Below are 20487 nucleotides of genomic sequence, written 5' to 3'. Positions count from 1 at the left end.
CATCAGCTGCTCCCTTGGTGACTATGGTTCTTCGTCTAGTGGTAACCACTACTGGATGCAGAATATAGGGTCCTCATATTCAGGTGCCTGGAAGTATGGTTCCCAGGGACCTCAACAGAGATATAGGATGCGGTGTAGGGGTACTGATGGGGACCCCCACAAGGACTACCATTAGTCCCAGGACAACAAATGCTGTTGGCGAGGACATGAGGGAAAGCGAGTGCATTTGGAAGCATTCTGGGGTGATGGCTCTTTGTCGGGTAGCTGGAGGGACAGTCAGTTCAAGCTCATTTTTGTTTGATGAACAGAATTCTTCATGTTCCAATGGTGGGGCTGGTGGCGTAGTGGGATGGTTCCCACCAATCAGGAGCAAGGACAAGCAGGAAGTGGAGAGGATCAGGCTGACCTCTTGCTCCAGCTGGTTCATAGTATTGGCAAATGAATGGAGAGTCGATGGGGTTGAGACCACCTCGAGCAGGATCAGTTCAGAGAAAATCAGAGATGTCAGGTCTGCATATATAGCTAAATCTTCCAGAAGATGACAGGGCCTTGGGCTGATTGATGTCTTTGGCTTTGTCTACACAATTGGTGCTGTATTAGAGGAGGAGGATCTGTAAGTGGCTGGCACCACTGAAATGAAGGAGTGGGGGAGAATCCCTTCTGACTTTATGCAGCACAGGCGTTGTTAATGATCCTTCAATGTGTGGCATTGGGGCACTGGAAGCTCCCAGTACCATCAACACTGCCTTTTTAGTACAAGCTCTGAGTGCACCTGTTCCAGGGTGCAAAGTCTCAGGCGGTGCTAGAGGAAGAGGTGAGGGGCTTGTCCCACTCATGCTTCTGCCTCATGGAGCCCCTGTTCTTGGTGAATGACTTTGAACCACTGGTACCAGATGGCAGTGGAACACTGCCCAGTGACTCCAAACAGGTTGAAGAGGAGCAGGAGGGTTCAGGATACAAGCAGGGTCTCATGGAGAGCTACATGAAGTGTTTTCAGCGCCTGAGTTCATAAGACTACCTGGTACATGGCGGGAAAGAGCAAGAAATGCCACACCTCAAGGGCATGTGAACCTCCCCAAGGCAATACAGGCAGTTGTCATGCAGGTTGCTCACCAGGAAGACCCGGGTCAGGCCAGGCAAAGCTTAAAGCATGGTACCTTGGGCATAACAGATAAACAAGACAAAGGGAAGGTAATAGAGGAGGACCCTCAATCCTCCACTAATTAGCACTAAAACTAGACTAAACTATCTCAGCTAAAATATTGTTTACAATATTTACAGATTCTAGGTAGGAGAATGAAGAAGAGGAGAATGGACAAAGAAGGTTCTGGAGAGGTGGTCATTCTGTGCTGCCCCTTCTGCCCTCATTTGAAAGCATGAGGAGGTGCAAGGTGCAAACCAACAGACACTGCTAATGAAGAGTTTCTGGTCACTGGCACACAGAGCATTCATAGTGAATACCCAAAAGGATCAGCACTCGAAGAAGTGACAAGTCATTGGCGTAGATTACATACCGACACTTTTACCATCCTATCATGTAGACTGCTCTGAGCCACTATAGCCACCGGGGCTGTCAGATGATGGGGAAAATTGCAGTGAGATTGTGTTAACATACAGGGGAGCAAGGTTTGTAGAGTATGATGTAGTGGGATTCTGGCACGTAAGGAGGGAGCAACCATGTTAGGGGAGATGCAAGTACAGGAAATGAAGAAACCAGGGAAGCACTAGAATGTTATTGCTTTCTCCACCCACCAGATCTCAAAGTTTGCTGAGGAAGTAAGTCACTCTGCACTGAGACTTTGCACATCTCTTTACTCCTGGGGGAATTCTGCACCAAAAAAATTAAAATATTTTGTACACAATATTTTAAAATTCTACAAAATTCTGCATATTTTATTTGTCAAATAACACAATATAATCATGCCAGTTTCAATTATTTGGTAATTTATTTCAAAATACCTGTCAGCAAGTATATCTGTAACAATACAGACAACATAAAAGATTCAGGACATGTTTTTTGACAAATAGATTCCTTACTAGGCGTATTAAAACTGAACTTGATGCATCTTTGTTGATAGTTATCTTCTGTTTCAGTGAAATTACATATTTCATTTAAACAAACTCATTATATAAAAATATGCTGTATAAAAGTACAGTGGAACCCTGATTATCCAATCTAATTGGGATCGGGGCCAGATTGGATAACCAAAAATCCAGATAAACTGGAGAAGGGGCAACTGGGGCTCCCACCATCAGGCGTGGACGGCAGGGGCTCTGGCTGTCAAATTCTGCATGAAAAAATAAAATTCTGCAGAGAACATTAATTCTGTGCAAATTCTGCATTGTGCAGTGGCACAGAATTCCAGCAGGAGCATCTGTTGGATGGAGAAAACAAGGAAACACTAGCCAAACCCTGCCTTTTTCTCGTGTTGTACCCCAGCGCTCCTTATATACTACCCCCATCATTCCCTACCCCCAAACTCCAAGCACCTCTACTACCTTGACAAATTCTTTACCCTCAAACCCAAAACCTCCCAATCCATCACTTGCTGCCATTGCCTCCATAAAAATCCTTGTCATTTTCCCCAAGCCCACAACTTTCATATACAAACCTTAACTAAGACCTTGAATTTTTAAGTTTGTAAAAACTCATTATATACTTGCACAGTGAAGCAACGTATGCTTATCTTAATATGTCTTGCTGAGGTCATAATTAAACCTTTGCATTTCTTTGTGATTTGGAGAAACTGGATGTGTGCTTTCTGGGTAGTTATATATGGGAAGCGAAAGTCTGTTGTGGAAGTAAAGAATCTATCGCTTTATTTACAAAAGAATTTCCTATTAATGTTATTACACATTCAGCTGAACCCATGTTAACAACAGTGGGAGCTTAAGCAAAGACAAGGCTCTAGCAGCTTTAATTAACATAGCAGTAAAGCCAATCGAAGCCACTAGAGCCTTGTCTACTAGGGAACCCCAACTGTGCCGATACTAGTTGGCATCAGCAGGAATTTCTTTGTTAAGAGTTTTTGAAGGTTTGGGACGGGTGAGACTACAGCAATAAATTACATGAACTGAAGCTGCTCTGGGTGTTAGTGTAGCCTAACTGGTGATTTCCTGGATTTTTTGTGACTGTGTTGAAAGGAAATGCACTTTAGTAAGCTTATGCTCAAATAAATCTGTTAGTCTTTAAGGTGCCACCGGACTCCTCGTTTTTTGTGTGGATACAGACTAACACGGCTACCCCGACTTTAGTAACATTCTCTCTCTAAAACAATTAAGTGCACGTGTGTGTGTGTGTGTGTAGGCATATCAACCAGGATTAAAACTTAGTTCAACATGTTATCTGTCCATGCAAGAAAGAAAAAAAGTTGCTATAATATGGCTTAACCACAATCACGTTTAAATGTGGTTAATTTTGTAGGCAGGTCCCAAATATTTGTTTTTTTCTACACTCTGTTTAGAATGCACATCAACAATATTAGCAAAGAGTGGGTTCTAGCACCATTACGCATACATAACATAAAAGACCGCTATGCCCACCCAAGACTTATAATTTTTATTCTTTCATTACCACTGTTGCAGCAATACCAGCTGGGAGCATTAATATAAACTAACCAACCTTTTAAACATTGACTGTGTCATCTAACTGCCCAGAACTTCCTAAGTGTCTTCAGCATTGTAGCAGGGTCTACTCTAGGAAAATTACTCATTGCTTACAAGTGGTGTCAGCAGTTGGCTTGGTTTTGTTTACTCTCTAGCCATATGATTTGTATAAGACAAATACTCTTCAAGAATCAATGCTGTACTATCTTTATCTCCCTTCCTTATTACAAACTGAGCTGATATATGATGGGGCTATTGTGAATCAAACACTGAACGTGCCAATCCTATTATGTATTCATCTCATCTTGTTCACAGGAGTCCTCCCTATTAGTGAAGATACAATTTTTGAATTTGACAAACTCTTTAGCACTTCACTATAGACACTACCTACACCAATGGGAAGGATTCACCCATTAGCACAAGAAGAATTGTTCCGTCAACCTAGCACTGTCTATACCGGGGATTAGGTCAGCATAGCTACATCTCTCAGGGATGTGTACTTTCACACCAGAGAGACGTAGCTATACTCATGTAAAATCCTAATGTAGACTAGACTTAAGTTTGAAACTTTGCATGTATAGAGCCCTTATTTAGAAGTAGCACCTTGTTAAGTTTAGGTGATGAAATGGGAAATATTAAAGTAAGGTAGGTAACTAAAAAAATCACCTTTATTATGCTCAGTGGCCTTCTAAGATTTTTAGCATGGCTGAACAAAGCCCTATCAACTTTTAAGCATCATGCAGAGGCCTTGTCTACAACAGAAGAGTTAGGACCCAAAATTCACTTTTGGGTAGCAACAGTGGAAGTTGTAGTTACTTTAGTCAGGGCTCAAGAGTTTTTAAATCTACATTTTGTCTAATCCTGCTATGTGTTCTCTGACCAGTCTGATAAACACAAGAATTGCCACTTGGACAGTTTACTTAAGGGAGATTGTACGTATCCACTGAAGCACACAACAAGTTCCTCTGAAGACAGACGGAACATCAGGGACAAGAGAAACCTGTGATTGCAAAAATGGCAGATTCTGAGGTTTCATCATGGTTGTCTACAATTCCTGATTCATTCTGCAGTGTTTTGTACATTCTAATCTTCTATTAATAACATAAAGAACTGTTCATTAGTTACACCAGTGCAATTTTTATAAACAGATTTAAAATTGATCTAGTTACACCAGAGTAAATCCCTAATATAGATACACTTGAATCAGTTTAAACCTTGTTTATATCAGTTTAGCTTAAATTGACTTAAGCTAAACAGATGTAAGATTGAAAACTGCTTAAGTGAATCTATACTAGGGGTTTGAATATGTGGGTGTACCTTGTCTAATGTAGACCAGCCCCAATTTTCTTTTTCTCTGGCAAAGATTAAGGTGCCCCAATATGTTCTTAACCTATATGGAAGATGTCTGCAGCCAAATAGCAGCAAAGATGGTAATAACAGCTCTTCTGCTCTGTTAATTTCAATTGAGGTGTGAACATCAAAACCAAATTGGAACTATTTAAATGCAAACACAGTCAGTCACAAGCATTTTGTGTCTCTCAAAAAAACAAAACACAAGAAACATCAATTTAATATTATATATTAAGGCACTGTTAAAGTTGCAAAGTGGAAATCAAAAATATATACTGAGTGGGCAAGTTAATGTCACTAATGTTAATACCCATTTCCCTACTTGTGTGTATTTATATCTGTAATTTTAAGATTTCATTAGCAGTTTTTTTTATTTTAATTAACATGAGGTAAGCACACTGAAAGCCATAAGTAGCATCATATACACCTCTACCCCGATATAATGCTGTCCTCGGGCGCCAAAAAAATCTTACTGCGTTATAGATGAAACTGCGTTATATCAAACTTACTTTGATCTGCCAGAGTGCGCAGCCCTGTCCCCCCAGAACGCTGCTTTACCGCGTTATATCCGAATTCATGTTATATCGGGTCGTATTATGTTGGGGTAGAGGTGTACTGTGAAGATTCAGGACATTGCTCCTTTATTGCCTAAATTTTCCAACACAGATGGTAGTCATGTCACTTAATGCAGTACTGGAAGGCAATCAGGACTTGCCTATATTAGAAAAGTTGCACCAGTTTAATTAAGGCTATTAAAAACTGATCTCGTTAATACAGTGCAACTCATTAATACAGATATACTTAAACTTGTTTGACCCTTACTAAGCAAATTAAGTTAAAATAATTTAAAGTGAGGGTTAAATCAGTTTAAGTACAGCTATATTAGAGATCTGCACTAATTTAATTCACTTGATTTCAATTTTTTTAAGACAATGTAGACCAGCCTCCAACTGCATAGTAATAGCTGCAGTAAAAAAAAAACATGAATGGAATATGTTAATTTATATATATTTCTACACTTTGTATAAAGAATCTAAATGTTAACATGACAGCCTCCACTAAATAATTTGCATAAGCCAAACTGAAGAGATTCACACTAAAGAAACCAAAAGCCTGCAAATAATTTGTAAAGAACATGGAGCTAATATCTGTCTCAAAGGAACCCCACATTTTATGTGGGAAAAAAGTTCAAATTGTGCTTTATCCAAATATTTTGGAGTGTGTATCTATAAAAAATAGCCTACAGTATTCTATAATTCTTACTGCTACCAACCCATCAGTACACTTGGAGAACTGAGGTGAGCCAACCAATATCTTTTTAAAAATATGAAAAATATCTTTCTGTGCTTCTGAACACTACTAGAGCAATTTGTTATTTTAAAGTTAGAGAATTAAGATAGGCTGTTTTGTTAGCTCCTTTTCAAACTGCATGTAAAAATATTAACCTTTTTATTTAAGGGTGGAAGGAGAAGCTAACATCTTTCACACACACACACACACACACACACACACCAGAATTCAATCTAAGTCACGTCGACTTCTCGACTTCAGCTACGCTATTCTTGTAGCTGAAGTTGCATATCTTAGATCGATCTCCCCCCCCCCCCGTGTAGACCAGGACTAAGAGTCGCTTATTTCAGTTTATCTTAAACCTGTTCCCAGCAGTCTTAAACTGAACCAGAAAGGACAGCTCTAAAACCAAAATAAGAGCATCCACACAGGGGTTTCTATCTGTTTAAAAATATTGATTTAAATTCCCATTTTTAATTAAATCAGTGCAACTTTGTGTGCACAAGCCTTCAATAAGCGTTTTGACAATGGGATAAAGAAGAAATGGCAGATATTTGAAGTGTCATAAAGAAATAAACCACTCAATCTGGTGAATGCCCAGACAATGGGACAGACTGAGATATATCTGATGGCAACGCATGAAAGTTGTCCAAATTTTTCACGGCTATTCTTGGAAAGAATCAGATTTGAGACTAAATACAGAAAGAGTGGACAAACTGAGGAATAATCCTAAAGTTCTGTTTTAATGAGTCAAAATTAAAAACACTGACTACAAGAAAGGGTTTCTGCAAAGTGGCATTTTGGAATACCCAGCATAATTATTACTTCTATAGCACCAGTGACCACAGGGGTGTATTATACAAAATGTAGTAGAGACCAGGGATTCTCAACATTTCATAGCAGATCATGTATTAACAGAAAGATTATACTGGGGACCACTTTTTCTCCTGTGTCAGGACTGTGCAGAATACCTCCCTTTCACAATTTGCAGTTGCATGATGTTTATGCATTAATACAATATCAGAAAAATATTATGAACAATTCAATCATTTTTAGCTGTCTTTCATGTGACACAGCAGCTGGAAAAATAGAAGAGCCTGCACCACATGATCTGTCAGTTTTCCGTAAGTCAGCCATGGTCCACGGACCACTTTTAGAAACAGTAATTTAAACAAAATAATTTAGGCATGTTCTTGCTCAGAGAGAATCTCATGTTCTAAATTGATGGATAAACTACCTAGGGTAATATACAAAAGCGGATGTAAACATTATTTCTCTCCTTCAGAAAGGACTTTTCTGCATTACAAACTTTATTCTTCCATTGGGAATGAAAGAACCTAATCCTTGAGACAGAACTGAAGTATATACCAATAAGGACTGTTATGAACCGACAGTCTTGTCTACATTTGTGCTGGAACTGCATGCTAATATGAGGTCCCTGGGCAATATACACTAATGAACAGTGCTATAAACTGTTTCACAAAACTATGCTAAGCTGCATTGAAAGTGAGTTGAGATAGATGAAAATTGGTAAAAATGCCTGCACCCACTCTACATTGGCATTTCCAGTTTTACTGACACAACTGCTAGACTAAATGCGAGACAACTGCTAAAAATTCTCAGTGTAGATAGGCCCCAGTAGAGTAGGAGTCATTTTTTATGCTGATGGCAGAAACTGTGTTAATACCTGCTAACAAGAATCATAGTTAAACACTGTTCTTGATAACATGGTTGCCACTTACGAATAGAAGGTACCAGAGATAAAATATGTGCTGAAATGAACTATAGCCCAATTCTTGAAAGAAAAGACAAACTTTAAAAACCTGTTAGTGTTCAGTTTCTTACACCAGCCTACTACTGAACTAAAGCATGTAGAGACAGACACACAAAATAGTCAAATGAACATTATTATTCTTAAACTAAAAAATATCTGTCTCATTTGCAGAACATCACCAAATTATACAGTTGATTGCAAAATTCTAAAAGTTATGCCTAATCATGAAACATTTTTCTTCCTAGGATGATTCAGCAGCAATCAGATGTTCCTCACAGAACAGGGCAGGTAGTTCAGATATATGACAATTTTTTTATTTCTTTTGGCTCTTGTATTTCATGTCACTCAGAAGCAAAACAACCAACAGTTTAGAATCAGGGATTGTTCGTGTGCACGTGAAAAAATAATGATTTAAAGCACTGGTAGATGCAGGATTAGGTCTGAAACTGCTCTGCACACGCAGACCCAGGCATCAAGCCTCACTGACTTCAGTAGGGTTCCACATGCTCAAAGCAACTTGCATGACCAGGACTTGGGAGGAGGCTGCAATACTATAGCTCAGAGGTGGGCAAACTATCCAGCCCTCCAGATGTTTTAATCTGGCCCTCGAGCTCCTGCTCGGGAGCGGGGTCCAGGGCTTGCTCTGCTCTGGTGCTCCAACTGGGGAGCAGGGTCCAGAACTTGCCCTGCTGTGCACGGCTCCTGGAAGCAGCAGTATGTCCCCCCTCTGGCTCCTACGCGTAGGGTCAGGCAGGGGGCTCCACACGCTGCCCCCGCCCCAAGCGCTGCCCCTGCAGCTGCCATTGGCCAGGAACTGCGGCCAATGGGCGCTACAGGGGCGGTGCCTGCGAATGGGGCCAGAGGGGGGACATGTCGCTGCCTCTGAGAGCTGCTTGAGGTAAAACGCCTGGAACCTATGCCCCGGGCCCCCTCCCGTGCCCCAACCCACTGCCCCAGCCCTGATCCCCTTCCCGCCCTCCAAACCCCTCGGTCCCAGCCCGGAGCACCCTCCTGCACCCCAAGCCCTCATCCCCAGCCCCACCCCAAAGCCTGCCCCCCCAGCCAGAGCCCTCACCCCCTCCCACACCCCAACCCCCAATTTCATGAGCATTCATACAATTTCCATACCCAGATGTGGCCCTCAGGCCAAAAAGTTTGCCCACCCCTGCTAAAACTACATCAATGTAGTTGCACTACTGCAAACCCCTTGTGAAGACATACTACACTGGTGCAGCTTACCCAGGTTTCAAACACAGATAAGCCAGTGCAAGTCACTTTTTACACCATTGCACAAAAAGGTAGTCAAATCCTTAAAACTACAGATGACATATCCCCAAGATTAAAACCACTAGTCTGAACCTTAAAGTGAACATACAGGTTGGTGGCAGGCTTTAAAAAGCCTGGCCAGTAAAAATTGATTTACCCCAGGGGGAAAAACAAAGAATTGTGCTTTCAGGCTTTATAATTTTTGCCTGAAAAACTGAGTTTTAAAGTATTACAATAAAGAAAACAATTTTCTTCTTATTACACCACGTTACATCTGTAAATTTGACCAGTACATTCAAGTATCTATTCTTGGGGCCTGATCCTCCAAATATTCCCAATATTCCTTACTTCAGCACTTATCCAAATGAACCCATTGGGAATATACAAAGACAACACAACTGGTGCATTCAGACTAGAGGATTAGGTCCATAATTACCCCCTATTTAAACGTTTCCATACATCTCCTTCAAAGTCACTCCTCAACTAGCAGTGATCAACACATTCATTACTTGCTATTTCAATACTTCTTTAGCTTTTACACAAATGTTTCAATACTACACTTCGAGATGAAGAAACTCATTTTTACTGTTTAAATGTCATTAAACTACTATCTCCTAGAGCAGTGGTTCTCAAACTTTTGTACTGGTGACCCCTTTCACATAGCAAGCCACTGAGTGCAACCCCCCATATAAAATATACAAAAAAGTGTTTTTAATTAATGCTATTATAAATGCTGGAAGTGAAGCGGGGTTTGGGGTGAGGGGTCACGAGCTGTCAGCCTCCCTGTAATAACCTCATGACCCCTTCAGGGGTCTCGACCCCCAGTTTGAGAACCCCTGTCCTAGAGCTTCAGGGACAGATGCAGAACAGTGTTACACAATTGTATACGTATACTTAAGGCTGTAGAAAAATTACAATTCCTTTCTATTATTCTGAGAAGCAGTATGTTATGAGATTTATGTTGGATAGTCCTTCACTTTATATACAAACAGAACATAACTGAATTTGTATTAACCTAGTTCAACAATTTACATAAAGACATTCCCAAATGCATACATATATACCCACACAGATGAGATTTGTACAGTACATAGGTATCTGAGCACCCTAAAACTCCTAGAAACACACACACTAATAATGAAGGATCTATTTGCCTGTTCACCAGCCATCCCATCTAGTTTCTGGATTTTTATCTATAAATGCCCTGCAATGTCAAGCGCTATAATATATAAACAAGTTATTTTGTTATTTATCCACCACTTCAGCAAGATTAAAAAAACAATTAAAAGTTTTTTTAAATACTGTTATTACTTATACTGTATTAGCACCCAAAATATGCTAGCAACAGATATATAAGAATGAAGTACCAGAACAATTTATATGAGCGGTTGAAGATTATGAACTATTCGCCTACTGAAATTATCACAAGGACAACTAACTGCACACTGCCCTTACAAAGTGGTTTGTGTGATGTTTTGAAACTTGTACATAAGAATTAAAAATTTGGTTGGTTTGATCTTAAAGACATTCAAATCTCAAAATTCACTGTATGCTAACTAAACACCTATTTAAGATAATGTCATTCTAGAAGTTTATCCTGATTGTGTATAATGTTTGCCCAAAAGTGAACCCAAAACATTCCTGCTAATATATAAATATCTTTTGGCAATCTGAGTTGGAAAGCAACCAGTAAGTTGAGCAGTATAGAAAAAGAAGATTGTATCAAGAGTGGAGCTACACCATCCCAAAGGCCCAGAGATATTACACGATGGGCAGAGTCAAAGTTTACATCCTGGGAAAATCTGCACCCTACACCAGCTCGTCTCTGTGACAGGAAACGCTCTCCAGATTTTTCCTTCCAACGCTTTTCTTTCCCCCGTTCCCGCCCCGTCAAAGCTGTTTGAAGCAAACTGAGACGGGGTTAATTCACACATGGCACCAACTGCTAAACACGTTTCCTCTTCCCTCCAGTGACCCCTCCCAGCTTCACCGAAAAAAAGGCAGGAAATCCCTAACTCCCGCCCCCCGCGCGCTCCCAGAGGGAAATCCCAAACCCCTCCCCGCTGCCCGAGAGGAAACCCCCACACATGCATACCGGCCCCAGCGCATGGGAAAGCCTCCCCCACAGGCCCCCAGTCCCTTGTCCCCCAACCCCGGGCCGTGGCTCCTCACACGCCCCCAGCGCCCTCCCGCAGCTCCGGCAGCCCGATCCCCCACGCGGCCCCGCCGCCCCCGGGCTCCACGTGGGTCCCCAGCCCGCGGGGCCTGGATAGGCCGGGGATCCTCCGCCCAGCCCGGCGGCTCCCAGACCCCGCGGGCCCCCGTGAGTCAGAGCCCCCGGCCTGGCAGAGCGGCGCGGCCCGGCCCATCCCCGGCCTCTCACCTGCTTGTTTCTCGGGTAGGGCTTCGAGGCGCCCAGGTGGTACCGCCGGGTCCGGATCTTCCCCCCTCCGCTGCCGCTGCCGCCGCCGCCTCCCCCGCCCGAGGCCATGCTGGGATCCGGCCCCCCGGCGCAGAGCGGGCCCGGCCCCCGCTCGCTCCCCCTTCCCCCCGCGGCCTGGCCGCGCCGCGCGCTCCCTCCTCCCCTCTGTGCTGTCGCTGTCACTGTCACTATGGAGATGCCCCCGCCACGCGCATCAAGGCCTGTCTCGCGGACTCCGGGGCCTCACGCGCTTGCTGCTGGCTGCCGGCTCCGTCCCGCCCGCGCCGCGGCCGACTCCGTGCACCCCTCCCCCCCGTCCGACCAACCACACAGCGCCCGCCCGGGCAGGTTGCGTCACTAACTCGCGCACAACGGGATGCGTCATCCTGCTGCGTCTTACCCAGCAGCGAGCGCTCCCCACCTCAAACGCTCATGGGAAGTGTAGTTTCGGGAAGTGGCAGGGGCTGTAGGCGCTGGCGATAGGGGAAGGGCAGGTAGAGACCGAGCCAGGTTCTGGCCAGGGGTGTTTTTTTCCCAGCTCCAATCGCAGCTTGCATTGAGCAAAAACTCCTCACAGGCAAATACGCCGAACCCCACCATCGTGTGATTTTTTTAAGGCTATCGCATGGTTTATTTAGCGTTTTTAGAGGCTTAGGTTGGCAATGGTGCTGTGTAAATTCAGGTTACGCAAGCACATACTCTGGTGGATAATCTCTGCAGCGATCAAAAAGATTTGAAACAATATAATCAGAAAATGTGGTAAAGAAAAGTAACACCTGCCACTGGATCCATAACTGCTTTGGTCCATAAACCAATTTCTGGGGGCCAGATTCTGGTTGGCTGTTATAAAAGCCCACCGTGCAAGTGGAGGGACAGAGTTGTTTTGTTGTGGTGCAGGGAAGAGCAGTGAGCATGGAGAAGCACATGCTGGGCCAACGGAGATAAGTCCTTTATAGATGATTTGTAAGTGACACATAAGAGTCAGAACTATTTCTAGGTGAAGTCAGACCAACATGTCTAGCAAAAATGTAGCCACTACAGTTAAATAAGTATTAATACAAACAAACACACACAAAGGGCCAAACCTTAGCTGCTTAAAACAAGTCAATGAAGTGATGCTGATTTATACCAGATGATGATCTGGCCCATTATATTTATAAATCTATGTCAACTATGCAGTAAAATATAAAAATGCCCTTCCAGATAGATTTAATAGAGAAGATGTTGCCCCACAAATTGCCTTCACTGATCGCTGGAGAAGAAACAGTCAATCATTCATGACATGCCTATTTATTATTTCTGTCTGGTTCTCTTTCTCATTATGGAGAGCAGTTCACAAATATAGGATGGACTTCTTTACAAAATGGCCTGAATCTTAATCAATAAGGAACAAAAAGGCTGCGCCAGTCACTGAAGTTTTACTGAACTTATTCTTCACCAGATTTGGGGTTCTAGATGATTGGCACACAGATCAAGGGAAAAAATATGAATCAAAAGTATTTCAACAGGCTTATAAGATTCTAGAAATCCATAAGACTCACACCACAATTGTGTGGGAAGGTGGAATGGGTCAAAAAAAGGTTAAGCAGGCTACCTTTTCAGAACAGCATCAAACAGACTGTAACCAGCATCTCTCATTATTTTTGATGGTCTATAAGATACCAATCATTTAAAGTACAAAAAGAACCCCAGTTCACCTCATGTTTGGACAAACAAGGGACCCAGGAAATCTCCTATAGAGTTTCTGGGAAGGAGCAAAGGAATTTGGATCATTTGAACGATATAGATATTCCACAGCCCCAAACTGAAAAAGCACACATTTCCTTGGGAAAATCTGAAACCATTTGAAAATGAAAAAAAGACTTCAACCATAAAGTTCATAGGGGGAAACTTTTTTGGGGGGTGGGAAGAGAGACAATCTGATTCCACATTCTTAGTGGAAGGAAAGGTAGGAGCCCTAAAACTGATTAACCTTGGGAGGGATTCTGTACAGTATTGACAAGAATAAATGAAGTGGTGAATAGCAAAACAGGTGGATCCAGGACTAAGCCCAAAATTACGCAGAAGGTTCACCTGAGGAGATACCAGAGAGTCAGAATTCCAACTTGGCAACCCCAGAAAAATGAGAACACTGTTTAGTTGAGGCTGAAAGACCAATGGATGCCCTGTTAAAACAGAATGGGCAAAGTCCTTCATTGTTGTTCCAGCCCGCAGACTTCACAGAAATAATGGACACACCACAGGAGTCAATGAAAAGCAGCCCTTCCAAACTGCTGAAAGAAAATCAATCAGGGAGCGACAGGCTTTAAATAAATTTGGATGGGAATAAAATTAAGTCAGGAGGAATGGCATGGAAAGTCTTGACAGGAAGAATTCTATGTAAATCATTTAACTCTTATTAGAAGTGGTGCTGGTAGACTAGAACGAGCTGAAGAGAATGTGACAAGAAGCCAAGTGAGGGAGACTAAGGCAGGGTTGCTTGGGACAGTGGGAAGAGTTGTTCATGGTCTGTTAGCAGACTCCACAGCAACAGTGGAAATACTACAGGAGTTTGCCTGTGGCATGCACCAAGCATGCCCATTATGAGTTCCCATCACAGCCCCAGACTGTTGTGCACAAGTATAAAATCAAGTTGACATAAAAACTGTGTTACATCAACATTTTCTAACTTGGACACCAACATTTAGGGACTTATGCACCTCCCCATCCCTTTTGTAGAGCAGTGATCTCTCCCTTCTCCCACTACATATCTCATCATCTCCTTCCCTGCATCAATTCCTTCTTCCCAATTGCCCTTCTCCTTCCTAAATTATTCACAGTCTATATTGTCCGCCCCCATCCATCTGACTACAACGTACCCCAAAGTCTTTAACCTTCCAAAATCCACTCACCCCCAACCACTTATGGGGTCTCATTCACTATTTGCAGGACACCAATAGACTTCTGAACAAGGAGTAGAAATTTTGGTGAGACTTTTTCCACTAGCCTCCATGGAGAAACTGACCATCTGTTCCTTCCTCAGCCAGGATGGTGAGCCACACGTGTCTGTGCTCCACTTCTAGATCCAGAGATCCTGTTTTTTCTTCCTCCAGCTTGGGGTGCAGAAGCCTGTAACTCTTTTGCACCAGTAAATCCCAGTTGGAGCATGATCAGGCCAGTCCTTGGTCTCAGCTTGCAGATTGGATGGTAAGGCCAAATCCAAGATACCAAGGGGGAAGTGACAGAAGCTACTAGTTAAGTACTTTGCATAGTTGCTTTATAAACCTAAATGAGAACTGGGACTGTTTCAGCCCCAGGATGGACACTCAACAGCAGGGATCAGCAATCTGCAGGAGATAAAATCTTACATCCACTACTTAGATTCAGGATTCTTGAGGGACAGCTGCATAGATGGTTGGAGAAACTACAAAGTTATGTTATAGCACTTCTCCTGAATCAAGCCCTTAGTGGGTGCTAGTATAAGTTAATAAATAATAATAACAACATGAAATAATTTTGGGGCCAAGGATTGTCTCTGACAATGTGTTTATACAGTGCCTAGCGTGCCTAGCACTGCTCTTGGGAAGGATGAGAAGGAAAGGAAGGGTGGTTGGGGCCACTCCCCCTTTATATCATGGAACCCTCTGCAAGAGAATGGGAGAGAGGGGCAAATGGCCCAATGGGCGCCACCCTCTAGAAGCTCGTGGTGTAGGTGCTTTGATATTAACTATGTGCATCTGCGGAAGCTACACCCTTTATGAAGGAACTGCTCGCTTCCTTCCTCCTCCACCTGGCTCTGCCCACTACCCAGTCCCAAAGCTCCCTCTTCCCACCATGTTCTCAGTTCCAGGGCAGGGGACCCTATGTAGTTTTTTAGGGGCTCTGGGGCAATGGCTTCACGGGCTCTTGAAGTGGCACTTCCCTGTCCTGGAGCCAAGTGCTGAACATGGGGGGCAAGACAGGGGAAAGGTACATTCTACAGAAGCCCCAACCCAAAACAGCCCTAGCCTCATCCTCATGCCACCTGGGAACACCCCCAGCCCCTCTCTCCAACCCAAGAGGCACAGGACAGTTTTACAGCCAGTTTGTAACTCAGGGAATGGAAAAGGAGGAGCAGCAGCACTCAAGGTCTGGAGAGCCTGAGTAAACAGCTAATCAGCTCAGACCCCCAGAGCCATGGCCTCCTGGCTCAGGGAACGAGCAGGGCTGACTGGATAACAGGAAAAGGACACCCCTCCCACTGTCCCCCAGCCTCTGGCAGGGCTGGAATGGGGGAGAGGGAACCACAGAACCATTGGTCCCTGTGGGGCTGAGATGCTCCCTTCTCTGGCAGTGGATGGAATGCAGAGTCTTGTGAGGTATCAAAGGCTGGAGCATTTTAGTAGGGCCGAGCCTGAGAGGGGCAAAATATTCTTCAGACCTTAGACCAGGTTGACTATGTCAGGGGTTCCCAAACTTTTTTCCCTGATGCCCACCTGTACAACTGCAATAGGCATTGTGGCCCACTATTAACACTTCTTGAGGAAAATTATTAATTTTAATGATTACTTACATATAAATTTCACAGGAAATAAACAATGTACGTTTCCTTTTTCATTTTAACGTAAATGATTGTATGCCCTAGCACTATGCACTCAAAGAAATGCTTAAAAATCTTTGAAACCCCATTATAGTAAAACTACATGTTAAAAAAAAATGTTGAGACCAAAGTGTGGTGTTCAAACAGGGAAAACTCAATTTGGTATAAAACTGGAAATAAGCAAAACAACGGTTTTAACAAAATTGTTTAAAAAAAAAAAAACCACCACATTGTGTTGTCCAACTTTGAACACTATATTACATTTTCAATTTTTTTAAGTGTAAAATCTGAATTTCTGTGCTTTATAAGTAAAGACCTAACCCTACTCTCTGCTAATTAAAAAATAATCAAGTATTGTAAATAAATATATAAAATAACTTACGGGCCAGGCGTCTTCTTAATGGGATGGAAGTACCTGCTTCTCCTTGTACAGTTTTTCCAGCTGGGGACACGTTATTGAGGCTCAACCAGATCTCATCTTCAGTTTTCAGCCCCTTGCTGACTCCAACCCTTGAGTGCAGCCCCACATGCTTTCCCTGCACAGGCTCTGTCAGGCAGGGCAAGTGGATAGGGCTGTGTTCTGGAGCTGTGCTGAGGGGCCAGGGTTGGGAAGGGAATGGAAAGATGCAGTTTTGGGGGGGGGGGGGGGGGAGAAGGGGCAATGCCCCTACAAGCCCCCCCGCCCCAGTCTCTGCCCTTAACTTGATTGGAGAATGCAGTTTTGCTAGTGGACCACCCAGGATTGGGTTGTAGCCCACATTTGGGCCACAGCCCACAATTTGGGAAGCCCTGGACTACGTGACTCACATTGGGGGCATTGGCCCCAAGTGAGAATCATGCATGGGCAGGGGGACTACAGGGCACAATTGTACCAGGGTTTAGCAATGACATGCAGCTACTGTATCTGGGCTTACAAACTTCATAGAGGTTGGACCCCAAATTAGGTAGCTTACATGTCAGAGGTGTAGGGGTCACTGCTACCAATGTACAAAATTCAAGCCACACACTCTAGAGCTCAACACCACAGGCAAATTATATCAAAGTGAGTTCAGTTTCCAGAGCTGCAAAGGTCTTGAAGTCCTTACCAAACCTTCTCCATCAAGGTTCGAGGGGCCTACACATACATCACTGTCCCCTTCCCCCCCCTCAGTTCCCCTTGAGTCTATCAATTACTCTCCCTTCTCCTCCCCACACACATCCATCAACTCTCCCTCCCACCCTCATCCACTCTCCCTCCAGACCACCAGTTCCTCTTTCAGTCCCCTCTTCAAGGGGTTCCCAAACTGTAGGTCTGGATGCAAAGCTGGTCACTTCACACTATGAACTGACTGGGCAAGCTCTTCATGGGAGCTCTTAATAGCAGGGAGGAAGGTACTGGTGATGGCACTCTATGTTGCTGCGCCCCCTGCCATACAGGAGGCTCTTTGTGTTATGGGTCCTGTTCCACTCTCACAGCTTAACAGGTCTATGAGAGGCATCTTCCAGTATAAATTCTATCTGCCTAGCAGAGGCAGGGCTGGGAGAGCATCCAACAGCAGGTAAGAGAAAGCAGCAGCAGCAACAGAAATTTCTGGTCAGCAGTCAGAAAAGCCAATAGTGGCATAGGGCACGGGGAGTAGTTGAGTGGAAAGATGGAGACACCGCACTGTGGGTGAACTGCACTCATTGTGTTACTGTTGCATTCTTTAGCAGCCTGTTTTTCCTCATCTGCTACTATTGGTCTGTACAGAAACAGCACAATAAGTGAAGTCTGCAAACTCCCACCAGTCAGCCCCTTAAAGGAGGGAAAGCTATTTGAACCCCTTCTGGTTACACAATTGGCCCATTGCTTGCCATTTAGGCAGCCCTCCCAGATTTTGTTTTGGCCACTTTATTTTTAACAAATTATCAGAAAACTAACAACTGTATCAAACTGAAGCTCTGAAATCAAGTCATAACACTAAATTTAAGCCCACTGCACTTCAGAACCAAATTCACCATTAGCTATAGTACAAGGGATTAACTATCAATGATTAGGTATTTGCATTATTTAAAAAAAAAAAAAAAAAAAAAAAAAAAAAAAAGAGCATTGATTCAACCACCATTGTATTTATCAGTTATTAAAAATGTGTAATGATACAGTACATGGTTTACAAACCTCACTTACGTTATGAATCATACTAGAGACTAAACAAGCTAGAATGATGACCTTCCCACCAACCTAACAAAACAAGCATGTCATATTGCTGGTGCCAGGATCAGATGTGAAAGTGAGGTCCTGATTACTTGTGACAGTTAAAAGACTGTATGGCATCTTCCATAGCCTTAATACTGGCAAAAAATCAGTAATGACAGTAGTTTCTTTTTACGTGGCTCCTTAAGAACTTTATTCTTCAGTTTCAGGCTCAAACTACACACACAGTGAAGGGATCCCTGTACCTGCAACATACTTTATTGTCCTTAAGGATTAAAGTCCTATATATAGGTAGTGAAGTCTTTCAATTGGACTCCTCCGATTCAGAGTCCAACTGAAAGAAATGGAGGAACATACACCTTCTTCCAGCTCCCCCAACACACAGGGTGTGAATATGAGAACAGTTAAGTCCCAATGGAGTCTCTGTATACACACCTCCCTTTGCACGTTACAACTGAACTTGGCACAGAGTTTGAATGTAAGGAACCCTAACAAAAATTAACAGAAATCTGAGTTGGTACAACTTACTTGCATGCCAAAGGGCCAGAAAAGGGAAATGCAGTGAGGAAAGCAAGGTACAAAAGAATGGAGTTTTCACAGGAGAATTAAGGATACATAATATGGTATATATTGGGCTCTCTGTACATAAGTAAATGTCAGATGACAAGGATATTTTCCAAAGGTTTCCTTGAACCTTTGGACACTATGCAAATAGAAGTGGACTGCTGATAGACATATTAAATAGTAGGACAGACGTGCCAGATGCCAACTGCCCCATCTGCACATCACTGCAGAAGTTAAGGATGCCTCTAACTAGTTTAAATCAGTTTATTAAAAAACTGAAACAATGGAGCAAGTGGCTGCCCAACTGCAATTCTTCAGTGTCAGGAGGCTGCAGGAGAGCCATGGGAATGAATGCTCCATTCCCACGTACAGGAGTCCCTAAGGCTGATGGCTCAATTAGTTAGCCACCAACAGTATCTTCAGAATATCTTCACATCTATATTTATTTTTCAGATATTTCTTTGATACTAGATCTAGTGTTCACTCTAGCTATAGCCATTCTATAGCATGGTGTCAGTTCCAAAGTAGAAGTTAGAAAGTTATGGAAACAAGGAGACCATTTGGATTTTGCAAGCCCAAAAGAGAATGTGTACCAACTACTACATGTGAAGAAGTGAAATTCCCCACTGACAGGTTTGCAGAAACGAGATTTTATTTACACAAGCAAGTCTATCTTGAGATTCTATTCAACTCTTTACATTTCTAGAATATTTACATGATTTCAAGATGCTTCATGAATAGAGTGATGAACAAAAATTACAAAGGCTGTCAAAAGCTTAGCAAAACAACCACCCATCCTTGTGCTTTAAAACGTATGGTCTAGAGTAATGTAGAAGAAATGTAATGTTAGCACCTTGGTCATAACGGTCATGCTATATATTCATGTAAGACACTTTTAGAAAGCATTAGGGATTTCAGAGGTGACCGTATCCAGAGGCTGCCAATGACAATTCATGAGTGAGTCATAGAGTTCTTCACTTCTCTCCATAAATTCTCTGTTCATTTCATCAATATCCAGATGGAGCTGTGGATCTACAAAAATAAACCCAGTAAATAAAAATAAATTGGCCCAGCACAAAAAGACCTACACAGGCACACAAAAAAGCAATGGCAAGAGCTTCATACGTGACATGTGGTTATTGTTATTCATTGCACCAATCTTTCCACCCCAAAAAACCACCATCAAAAAACCCTCTGCAAACTGGACTTTAAGGTTAAGCATTAATGTAATTGAATGTTGTGTATGGGGTTTATTTTAAAGTACAGAGACTACATTACTACTTTGTGAAAATTTAAATTCTATTAAAACAAACTTACACAGATTTGTTGAAGGTATTAACCTAAATTATACATCCATTGCTACAAATTTGTGAAATATCATTACCCCTACATTTAAAAAGGAGAGAAAATGCATGCCAGGATATGCTTTCCTAATATCCCAGTATCCAACACACACTTATTTCTCAGGCACAAGGGTGAAAAGT

The 20487-nt window shown here is 42.8% G+C and overlaps 2 protein-coding genes across 14 annotated transcripts in view; both read right to left on the bottom strand.

Moving 5' to 3' along the window:
- LOC101947902 (nuclear pore complex protein Nup153) overlaps positions 1-11833 on the bottom strand; it is a 63347-nt gene extending 51514 nt beyond the window's left edge. For 4 of the 5 annotated variants that reach the window (XM_005309963.5, XM_042860517.2, XM_005309965.5 and 1 more), the window contains exon 1: positions 11670-11833. In XM_005309963.5, the coding sequence (XP_005310020.2) occupies positions 11670-11777 (108 nt within the window). In that variant the 5' untranslated portion in view covers positions 11778-11833. The remainder of the gene's footprint in view (positions 1-11669) is intronic. The other variant, XM_005309964.5, reaches the window with a different exon arrangement.
- A 6501-nt stretch (positions 11834-18334) lies between these two features.
- The window catches only part of LOC101949370 (tRNA selenocysteine 1-associated protein 1), a 14825-nt gene continuing 12672 nt past the window's right edge, over positions 18335-20487 (bottom strand). For all 9 annotated transcript variants that reach the window (XM_005309971.5, XM_042860523.2, XM_042860525.2 and 6 more), the window contains one exon: positions 18335-20035. In XM_005309971.5, the coding sequence (XP_005310028.2) occupies positions 19899-20035 (137 nt within the window). In that variant the 3' untranslated portion in view covers positions 18335-19898. The remainder of the gene's footprint in view (positions 20036-20487) is intronic.

Source organism: Chrysemys picta, chromosome 2, assembly GCF_011386835.1.
Source record: "Chrysemys picta bellii isolate R12L10 chromosome 2, ASM1138683v2, whole genome shotgun sequence".
Lineage (NCBI taxonomy): Eukaryota > Metazoa > Chordata > Testudines > Emydidae > Chrysemys > Chrysemys picta.
Note: the sequence above shows the minus strand (reverse complement) of the source record. Positions and strands in the feature narration are given on the sequence as shown.